General features: G+C 35.3%; 1 protein-coding gene across 1 annotated transcript in view; it reads right to left on the bottom strand.

Moving 5' to 3' along the window:
• Positions 1 to 436: 436 nt before the first annotated feature.
• Positions 437 to 11,731, bottom strand: part of LOC107653672 (protein downstream neighbor of son homolog) — a 17,324-nt gene continuing 6,029 nt past the window's right edge. Inside the window, exons 4-10 of the mRNA XM_016440451.1 lie at positions 10,206 to 10,384; positions 9,881 to 10,059; positions 5,153 to 5,270; positions 4,942 to 5,067; positions 3,199 to 3,397; positions 2,340 to 2,555; positions 437 to 1,228 (exon numbers count right to left, since the gene is read on the bottom strand). Coding sequence (XP_016295937.1) covers positions 1,091 to 1,228; positions 2,340 to 2,555; positions 3,199 to 3,397; positions 4,942 to 5,067; positions 5,153 to 5,270; positions 9,881 to 10,059; positions 10,206 to 10,384 — 1,155 coding nt within the window. The 3' untranslated portion in view covers positions 437 to 1,090. The remainder of the gene's footprint in view (positions 1,229 to 2,339; positions 2,556 to 3,198; positions 3,398 to 4,941; positions 5,068 to 5,152; positions 5,271 to 9,880; positions 10,060 to 10,205; positions 10,385 to 11,731) is intronic.

Below are 11,731 nucleotides of genomic sequence, written 5' to 3'. Positions count from 1 at the left end.
AAAAGGATCACCCCCTTCTAAAAATGACTTGTAAACTCCATCAGCTGGAGCTAATCACCTTCTCAAACACACAAAGCCATTTGACTTTCAACTGTGATCAGCTGTGGTCATTGTGATTAGCTCAGCATGAAAAGAGCTTTCCTGGAGCATTTCAGTCCTTGGCAGTAAAGCATGGAGGTGGTAATATCTTGTTATGGGGTGTTTCTCTGCAGCAGGGTTGTTGTAGCACATGCAGAATGAGACCTGATATTGTCTTGATCTAATAACCATGGACTTCACATGAAAGATGTCTTCTTGATGGCAGTATACGTCTCGGCAAAATTCCAATATATGCCTCCATGTCAATCGCATATTTCACACATTTGAATACCATGATTTTTGCCACGTGCCATTTTATTTTCATATAACATTATTTGCACTTAAATCAATATTTCATGTCTGCTAATTTATTTATAATGTAGCCATGTAAGGATAAGCAGGACAATGTAGTTCACCAGTCATTATCACTAAAGCAGACGGCAAATTATCCTTCAATTATTTCCCTGCCAGACACATTGAAACACTCACTTTAAACATATGTTTTGCACTTTCGCAATCATCTTTGACACTATTATGAGAGACACAAAGCAGAAAAAATTTCAACTCATTTAATATAATAAATTCATGCAAATGTGATAAAAACATGTTAAAATCCTCTGTGGTGGTGTATTTAAGGTTTTAACACAGTTTTGCATATATATATATATATATACACGCACACTTCTCAAGGAAGGAATATTTTGTTTCTCATCTAGAGACGTTGATTAAAAAATAAGCTTTAAATCACACATAGCCTAAAACACATTACAGTCCAATTGACAAAAAAAAAAAAACATGTAAACTGTCCAAACTCCTAATGTTTTCCTACAAAACTAAAAGCTACACACTATACAAGCACAATCCCTATGTGAGTTCAGCAGCACTCATGCAAGCTGGTACATCTACTGTAAGCATCACAGGAAGCCTGATATGCCAGAGATATTAATAGGCCTGGTCTGTCATGTCTCTATACATGTTTTCCCAGTGGCCGTGGGGGCAGGAGAGCCGGATCTCAAGACTTCCAGCTGTACGAATAGTCTCTCATGTGCAGCTGTCTGAGCGCACTCTTTCCCAGCATGCTTGGCACTGCCAGCTGCTGAATGGAGCTCTGCTGTAGGCCAGACCTGCTGAGATCCTGTACCACGGCCTCCTAGAAATAAGACCAAATGAGAGCATGACATACATAGACCTAATATAAAAGACGACGAGAGAAATGTCAATCATAAATAACATGCAATACTGAAAAATTAACTAAAACTAGTTACTGAGCAGAGCAGGGCTTCCCAAATGGGGGATTTGTCTAGGTTTACTTTATTTACGCATTTGCATAATTTCCAACATTTTTGTGGACAGACGTTTACAGCATTTCAGCAGTATTCAGCCAAAAAACAACAAACAAACAAAAACATTATGATTTGAAATATTAAAAGCGTGAGGGTTTGAATGTTTGACAGTGAAGAATGACAAATATTAGTATTATAACTAATAAGGTGTAAAATAAATTATAATTATCACATTGTTTTATTTTACAGTACTTTTGTAATTTACAACAAAGATACATTTCAATCATTTTTTCATAATTATAGTTAAAACTAGTTATAAATCAAAAATATAAATTTTGTATTAAAAACAAACTACAAATAATTATTAAAACTATATAAGAACAATACTCTAATACTTTAAAGTTAAAACTACTAATAAAAATAACAGTATAATCAATATATGTGACAAAATAATCACATTTATATTTTTGCCAGTCATGCAGCCCTAAATATTAATAATTTAAAAATAAAAACACTTACTAAAATTATTAAATATTTTATATTAAATATTTTGTCTGTTTATATATTCATTTCTATTTATATAATATTTATGTTTATTTTTGTAGAATATATTTAACATTTATATATATATTTCACCTGACCAAAAAAAAAAAAAAGTTTGGGAACCCCTGAAATAGTTCTTGAAACAGCTCTAATGACACTGTACACTAAAATGTTGTATTTTTGAAGTTGTAAAGACTATTGAATTATGTTTTACAAGAAAGTACTATTTCAGTCTTTCTACTTCAAAATTTGATGTTTAATTAAATGTGTTACTTTGTCAATGTGTTACCGGTTCTTGTGAAATTTACTAGCAATTTCTGAGTGAAAATTGTTTCAAAGTAAATCCCACACCAATTGTTGTTTCCCCGAGTGTAAATGTAACAAACACAAAATGCTCTGTCTCAGAGCTAAAGCACTGCGTGTGATTAAACGCACCAATTGTTGAGGTTCAGAGGTCTGGCTGACAGGAACATTGAGGACAGCTGTGGGTTCATGGGTGTAGAGACCCACAGAAAACTCTCCTTTCTGAGCGGGTTTCAGGAGCTGCGTCAGCGCGTGTAGTGTGTGGGGCATGATGGGTCCCGTCACCTCCAGACTGCACACGTCCTGATAGCCCATTCTCACCCGAGTCTTCACATTCACAGTACGAGCCTGAAACGTGCAGCAGAAGAGAGACACAGACAAAATGTTTTCATTAGAAAAATGACATGATTCAATAAGAATACATGGTTCAATGATAAAATATAAATCAATTTAATCAAAATCAAATTAAAACTGAAAAACAAAATACAATAAAATATGACTAAAATACAATAAATACAATTACATAAATACAGCAAAATACAAAAGTACAATAAATAGAATAAAAAATAAAAAAATACAAAAGTACAATAAAATAAATAAAATAAAAAATTAATAAGATACAAATGAAATCAAATATAAATAAAATTTAAAAATAATATATATATTGCAATAAAATGTAAACACACTAAGTAAAAATGAAAAATAAAATGCAATAATACAAAAGTAAAATACAAAATAAATTAAAAATGAAATATAAATATGAATATAAAAACTGAAGAACAATGAATAAGATAAAAATACAATAAAAATAAGAAATAAGAAAAAATAAAATAAAAAAATAAGAAAATAAAACACAAGTACAACAATTTTAATAAATATAAAATATGGGAATACATCAGTCTAAATCAAATAAAGACCTTTGAACACTGAGAATGGGACGACAGCACAAATCTAGAACATGATGCTGGGAGACAAACACGAGGCCTCGTACCTTGAGCGTGTGCAGTGTGGCCCCTCTGAAGGCTGTAGGGGCCAGTAGTGTTGGAGGAAGTCCTGCCTGAGAACCAGCTCCAGCCACCAAACTCTTACAGTTAATGAGGAAGTTGAGCAGCGTGAAGGCGTTCGAACCCTCCACCAACACCACGGACTCTGGTCTGTGGTCCAAACGCACCTCTCTGTGCTCCTTACGACTGGGGCACGACTTAAGGAACTATATCATGCAAAATTGAGCATTCAGGTTTAATAAAACGCCATATGAAAACTAGGGCTGTCAATCGATTCAAATATTTAATCGCGATTAATCGCATGATTGTCATGAGTTAACTTGTGATTAATCGCAACTTAATCACACCTTTTTATCTGTTCTAAATCTACCTTAAATTAATACTTTTCAAGTTTTTAATACTCTAATCAACAAGGGCATGGACAAATTTGGATGCTTTATGCAAATGTATGTTTATTATTACTGAAACCATAGTCAACAGAGCATGAAGACTAGACATGTTTCATAGGTCATAGATGTTTTTCAAAGAACATGTCTATTAGACACATGAAAAAAAGAACATAGAAATACCAGGTTCCCATTACTTCTTTCTTTGCACTGAGCAATACTTACACAAACCTGTTTACACTATTCGCACGACAGGGCAGCTCACTTCTTCTGAACATGCAAAATGTACATTTATTATTACATTTGTTTGCCTCTCTGTGCCCAGATACTGTATTTTGATGCAGCTAAATTCTCAATAAAACTGTTTTCATTGATATATTTTACTGTTTTTGTTGTCAGACAACAGAATGAATATGAAATAGTGACTGAAACACGACCCATTAAGACTACATAACCAACTCTTCCTTCCAAGACGCACAAAAATCCTGATAATCGAGCCGTCGTCTGATGAAATCAAATAGGCTACACATAAGATAAAGACAATAGCTGTGCTGTGATTTCGGCTATACTTGCATGTAAAATTAGAGAAGCAACATAATATATATTTTAACTGAAAGCGCTGCTCCTCTCAGCCGCTCGCTGAACAGGACAGACACAGAGAAAGAGGTGTGCGTGCTGGGAAAGAGAGACCTTGTGCTCACGCGGCAGTACCAGCGAGTCTCAGAAACTAAATAAGGTTTGGACAAACCCTAAAGATTTGTCGCTAGGCGCTTTTTTGAAAAGAAAAAAATTGAAAAGGTCTGAAAAGTCGCTAAATCGAGAAAGTCGATAAGTTGGCAACTCTGTCAGCATCTCCATTTCTCCAACTAACTTACGGTTAGGCCACGGGTCAAACAGAAAATGCGCGCTGCGTTAATCACGCATTAATCAAATTAGTGCCGTTAAAATGAATTTGCGTTAACGCGTTACTGGAGCGCTTACTTACTTCATTAGGGTTACTGTAATTTTGACAGCCCTAATGAAAACACATGATGTCATGTTCCATGAAGGGTTATTATAGTTAACTAAAACTAAAATGAAAACTAAAAACTAACAAATTTGAAACTTGAAATAAAATAAATGTTAACGGAAATAATAAAAAAATATATTTTATTTCAGCTTGATGCCAAACATTTCAATTTTTTATTTGGTTCAACTTAAAAATAAACTAAAATTAATAAGTAAAAATGAATACAAACTATAAAAACGCCATGTGCCAATATTTTAATTTTACGAACATAATTCAGATTTCCTAACTAAAGCATTGCATAAATATGTGCAGCTCGAGCTGATTGTAAAGGATACAGTTTGATGGAAATGGCATCTGGTTTCTTGATCTTGTCTTGGACGCCCATCTCCTTCAGCCAGGAAAATCCACCATCATCATCATCATCTTCATCATCCTCCTCATTTTCACTGTGCTCACTTAATCTGTAAAAAGCAAAGATGACAAATGCATTGACCAATATTGAAAGCAGAATCAACTCCCATCAGCTGTCAGAGGTCATGTACTCACACAGCGCCGCTGGCCTCTTCCTCACCGTCAGTCTGCTGAACACTCTCACTTAGCCGAGATGAAGCAATCTCTTTGCTCTTCCTCCTCTCCTCCAGCAGAGGGAGTGAGAACTCTATCCCTGAACACAACAAAGTACAAACACTGATATAGTTCAGAAAACAATAAAATATCCCTTGAGGTTGTGCATTACAGTGATTCAGCACAGGCAAAACCTGTTCTTAGGCATGAGACAAAGCAGCCACCATTAATTGTGGTAAAATCACTGTAACGCAAAAATGTATTTATTAAAAAAAAAAAAAAAAGAAATTGAAGGGTGCAAAGAAAATGTGTTTTCCTAAAATGGATACAAAGAACCATTTACAAGCAAAACGATTTAATTTATCAGAATATATAAATTATTATATGTATGTATGTGGGTATATAAAATCTGTAATCAGATTATTGTGCTGATACTAGCAAAAAATATATTGAATGATGTGTGTTCTTAGTCTTTCCTTTCTGTAATGGAGCAGCAGCCCGGACAGAAGCTATAAGAGCTTAATTAAATGCCAGATACAGCTTACCAAAAGACCAATAATAACCAAATAGAAATAATAATATAAAAAATATATGCATAACACGGGACATTTAATTATGAACAAGCCTGAAATACACTGGTGGTATTATTTTGAAATGTCTGTGCTTTACTACTTCCAGCTGCTCATTCAAAAAGATGAGGGAGATAAAATATGTTTTCTTATAACCATCTACAGTATATTACATTTAGGGCTGTCGATTTAACGGCATTAATTAGTTATGAAAAAAGAATGCACAAAATTTAATGCATTTAACGCACCCAACCCGCCCTAGACCTGCGTCATCTTTTCATAAAGTTGAATGGTGATGAACATGATGCAAGGCAACATATCATCATATGATATAGTTAAGAAATTTTACACGAGAAGTAAGTGCAATATCACACAAGTGCTGTTTTTGTCCCAAACAAGAACCATTTACAAGCAAAACGATTTAATTTATCAGAATATATAAATTATTATATGTATGTATGTGGGTATATAAAATCTGTAATCAGATTATTGTGCTGATACTAGCAAAAAATATATTGAATGATGTGTGTTCTTAGTCTTTCCTTTCTGTAATGGAGCAGCAGCCCGGACAGAAGCTATAAGAGCTTAATTAAATGCCAGATACAGCTTACCAAAAGACCAATAATAACCAAATAGAAATAATAATATAAAAAATATATGCATAACACGGGACATTTAATTATGAACAAGCCTGAAATACACTGGTGGTATTATTTTGAAATGTCTGTGCTTTACTACTTCCAGCTGCTCATTCAAAAAGATGAGGGAGATAAAATATGTTTTCTTATAACCATCTACAGTATATTACATTTAGGGCTGTCGATTTAACGGCATTAATTAGTTATGAAAAAAGAATGCACAAAATTTAATGCATTTAACGCACCCAACCCGCCCTAGACCTGCGTCATCTTTTCATAAAGTTGAATGGTGATGAACATGATGCAAGGCAACATATCATCATATGATATAGTTAAGCAATTTTACACGAGAAGTAAGTGCAATATCACAAGTGCTGTTTTTGTCCCAAACAGCACGAGTGCAAATGTGATATTGATTTTATACAACAGTTCAATAAATAAAAAGTTAATATTGTGTTATATTTTAGGCACAATATTGTGTTTTTGCTCAATTTTGCCAATGAAAATATATTATCTATACAAATACACCAGAACTGTTGAGTGTCTCCAATCAACAGTTTCTGAACGAATCCACATTTTGAACGAACCAATGATGAACCATGATTGGGTGAACCAATGATTCAGTGGCCCATTCATAAGAGCCATTTCATTCCTGAATGAATCAGCCATTCAAATTAATGAATCATTAAGACATTTATTGCCACCCACTGGCAGATTTTGTTTCTTAAAGTATCTTTTCATTTAAAAAATAATTGCATATTTCCATATTAATATAAAATCTATTAAAGGGATTTTTCACCCAAAAATGCAAATTCTATCATCAGTTATTATTCTCCCTCATATTGTTTCAAACCTGTATGACTTACTTTCTTTAACCAAAACCAAAATGTTTTGGTTGCCACTGACCTCCAATGTATGGGGAAAAAAATACTCAGACATTTCTTTCATCTGTTTTTATTTATTTAATGTTTGCAGCCTAAGTTTGTATAATACATTCTGTGTACAGTTTCTGAACGAATCCACATTTTGAACGAACCAATGATGAACCATGATTGGGTGAACCAATGATTCAGTGGCCCATTCATAAGAGCCATTTCATTCCTGAATGAATCAGCCATTCAAATGAATGAATCATTAAGACATTTATTGCCACCCACTGGCAGATTTTGTTTCTTAAAGTATCTTTTCATTTAAAAAATAATTGTATATTTCCATATTAATATAAAATCTATTAAAGGGATTTTTCACCCAAAAATGCAAATTCTATCATCAGTTATTATTCTCCCTCATATTGTTTCAAACCTGTATGACTTACTTTCTTTAACCAAAACCAAAATGTTTTGGTTGCCACTGACCTCCAATGTATGGGGAAAAAAATACTCAGACATTTCTTTCATCTGTTTTTATTTATTTAATGTTTGCAGCCTAAGTTTGTATAATACATTCTGTGTTGAATCAAATCAAATATTTATTTTTAAAGCTACTTTTTTAAATTTCTATTTGATGCTTTTCTCATTTAACACAATAATGGCTTTAAATTATCTTTTGGGGGTAATTTCTCATATTTGATTTGCAATTAATTTGTGTTTAATTAGATTAATTGCCACATTAATTAGATTCAAAATTGAACCTCTTGATAGCCCTAATTACAATATAAACATAATTCACTGACAGTAGATCTTCAGCCACCTATTGGCATAAATGCACAGTACCCGGACGGTGGTGGTGCTTTTTTGGTCAATCAGTGTTTCTGTAAAAAAAAATTGGGAAAACAAACAAAAATACAGACAAGAATAATAATGATACGAATTCTACTAATAAGAACAATATAAAACGCACTAAGGATTAATGAGCTGCTGAATATTAATCAGGTTGTGTGCGTTCGCTCGTTTTATTTTGACAAGAAAATATATCAAAGAATATCGTTTACATGTAGCGCGTCAATTCTCTCTCTCTCTCTGTGTGTGTGTGAGACAAAGCGATGGTGCGAGTAAAATCTGAGAATTTATTAGCCATTGGCTAATATTAGACATCATTTAGTCACCCAGAGTGAAGATTTAGTCGCATATGCGAGTGATTTACTCGCAATGTAGAGGGTTGTCATTGCTCATGAACTGCTCTGAAACTGCAAGCCTATAGAATGTGTAACAGCACCGCGTTTTGACTTTGAATGTGCTGCGCTCACACTTATTCAATTACACCACCTTTGGACGTTTAATACCGTATTGGCCCGAATATAAGACGACCCTGTGGTAAAAACTGGTAAAATGTACCAACAATCACATTAAAAAAAAAAATACACTTTTTGATATGCCATTAAAAAAACAAAACAGGTAGCCCATCTGAATTAGGACATTCAGGCTATCTATCTAATAGTAGCCTACCAAAATCTTATTAACAGTAGAAGTTAAATCTTACTGTAGTCTTCAGATCTGGGTACTGTCTTACGTTTTAAAATCACAAAGGGAGTTTGGTCCCATCAGGCTAACGTGACACTCATGCAGCTGTAAGGTTTTCTTTTTCCTTTGTTTTTACTCACGATCTTTACAACACGCATTACATTAAGTAGTTCATAGCACACTCGTTTTATGCGTATTTGGCGCCACCTATTGTTGTGGGTGTATTATTGACATGTCAAAGTCTAGACCCTGAATATAAGACGACCGCGTTTTGTCAGATGTATTTCTAAGAAAAAAACATAAAGTCAATACGGTAATCACATTAGGTTGTTTCACTATTCTAGTCTCCAAGTTTAAGACCTCTTAAAAAGACATTTATTATTTGTCTTAAAATAAGATTTTTTTTATGGCCTTAAAATTCATAAAACTGAATTTCTGAGACTTAAGGACACACAGGGACTTTTTTTTTAATTCATAAACAGGCTCCTAAATACTTTTTACAATTTTACCTATTTTTAGTCACCAACGCTAGTGTAGTCTCAGCCTCAGACGTCACGCCCACGGACCATTGGCTAAACGTCTGATGCATACGGCACACAAAAGTGGAAACACTTCAGGAGTTTTGAAGTCGTCATCGGATTGGTTGAATTATACAGGATTTCCAGGAGACGTGTGTGTGACGTTCTTTAACGTTCCGCCTGGAAACAAAGATGCCGTGACACCAAACCCCCTCACGAAAGAAAAAAGCCGCCGTGTTTACAACTGTGATGACGAGCGCTTATCAGGGTCAACTAAACACTGGAGTTTCAAAAGTATGTGAAAAATGTAAAGTTCGCGGCATAGAATCTTTAAAATACGAGAGTTTTACACACCGTTCTGTTATTGTGGCGACATTTCCACGCCCCGAAACGTGATGCTGAACGAAACGAACTGTGATTGGTTGTTTGACATGTCGGTCAAACGGCCTCATGGGCGGGCCTTGGCCAATGAAAGCTGCCATGGATTCCAGACCTTCAGCCATCAGTCTGAAGGTCTGGCTTCGCGAGACTAATGCTAGTGTAACTCTCACTGCTGAGTCCTGGTTGAAAGTGAAAGTGCTCTTACCCTCTGCCTTCATGGCCTCTCGCAGCCCTCTAGTGGTGGGGGACAGCAGTGCACTGATGCCTTTAGCGCCGCTCAGACCGGCCGCCCTGAACAGCACTGTGAATTGATACGAGCACAGGTAGAAATATGGACACAGTCGGGCCTTCAGGAGACTGTACAGAGATGTCAGACTCACAGACCTACAACACACAAGAAAACAGTCAACAACACATTCAGTTGCATCTAGTCGAATAGTTTTTCAAAGGCTGACAAATGCCAGCATCTAGAGGGCCGATGATTATATTCACGCATGTGGCAGACACTTAAACTCATTTCCCTCTCGTACCAGTCACTCATCAGATTCTGCTGCAGCGTTGCGTCCTGGGCCCACGGCATGCACTTGCCAGAGAACTTGCGCTCTGCGCCAATCCGTGGGAAGAGGGAGAGCCAGGGTAGCGATGGGTGCTGCCAGTATTGAAGACACTGCTGAAAACCACATCGTAGCTCCGCACAGCCCCTGGGATCCTGCAACATACACCAAAACAACATAAATACACATTTTACAGATTAGCATTATTTCATCTTATTGGAATGTAACTATGTACACCTGAAAAACTCTAAAAAAATAAAATAAATAAAACTATAAACAAATAAATATTAAAATTATACAAAATCACATTAAAACTATATGAAACTACACAGAATATTTTAAAAGAAAAATACATTAACAATATATTAAGTTTAAAATACTATATTTAATGTATTTATTATAAAAAAAAACATTTATTTAAAATATTAAAGGGGTCATGGACTGAGATGTACTATAAAAACATCCTGTAAGTTTCAAAACTCAAAACTTTCTCTTTAGCTTAAAAACAGCTTTTATTGAAACCAAGCTCAGAAAACAGCTCGTTTTGGAATGTGCCACTTTATGATGTAACAATGTGGCTAAGCATCGCCTCCACAGGAGAAGATCAACGCCTGCTTCTACATCACTGCATCTTTATCCCCGCCCACTGATACACGCTTGTAGTAGGAGGAGAGGAAATACTAGAGATGCAAACACAGGATTACTCCATCAACAGAACCAGACAGATGACAATACAAGATTACAAGACACTGTGTAGGGAGTTGTGAAAAATAGTCTTTGAATTGCCTACCTTGTGATCCTAACATATCTACATCGGACGCGAGCGCTGTTGCATCATCAGTTCCTTTCAGGTGGTCAGAAGCGGCACAAATGCTTGTATGTCAGAAATAGAGCGGGACATCAGTTTACTGTCGGAGATTTGTTGTGTCAATCCGTGCCTCATCCAGTGTAGACAGAATCGCAGATTATAATGGGTTCTGTTGTCTATAATAGAGGTCGACCGAAATGGGTTTTTCTCTGGCCGATGCCGATATTTAGAAATCAGGGCAGCCGATGGCTGATATATGATGCCGATTTTTTTGGCTGATTTTCTTTTTTCCCCCCTTTCATCTCATAAAAGAGAGTTTGAGTAAATGATTATTGCAGGGTACAAGATAGTAATAGTAGTAGTAGCCTAAATTATAGTGATAATACATGGCTCAAAATTTAAGCACCTTCTCAGTTCTGAAGCATGCTATTTGTTTGTTTGCTGACATCAGTGTTTCCCACAGACTTGCAAATGCAAACTGATTTTCTGCAGGAGTCGTCGCTGTTGGAGCGGGTTTCCCCGGTAACGACTGTAATCAAATAAGCTCTGCGCTCACAAACGCTACTTTATCAGGCATTACAGGAAAAACTTATTTAAAATTACATCGAAGCTTTTCTGAAGACGGTCGGTTCTTTTCAAAGATACATTCATATAAAAACACCAGTGCTGCATTTTAATTTTGAAACGTGCAGTG

This window comes from Sinocyclocheilus anshuiensis, unplaced genomic scaffold, assembly GCF_001515605.1.
Source record: "Sinocyclocheilus anshuiensis isolate Anshui unplaced genomic scaffold, SAMN03320099.WGS_v1.1 scaffold175, whole genome shotgun sequence".
Classification (NCBI taxonomy): Eukaryota; Metazoa; Chordata; class Actinopteri; order Cypriniformes; family Cyprinidae; genus Sinocyclocheilus; species Sinocyclocheilus anshuiensis.
This window is presented reverse-complemented; position numbering and strand designations above follow the sequence as displayed.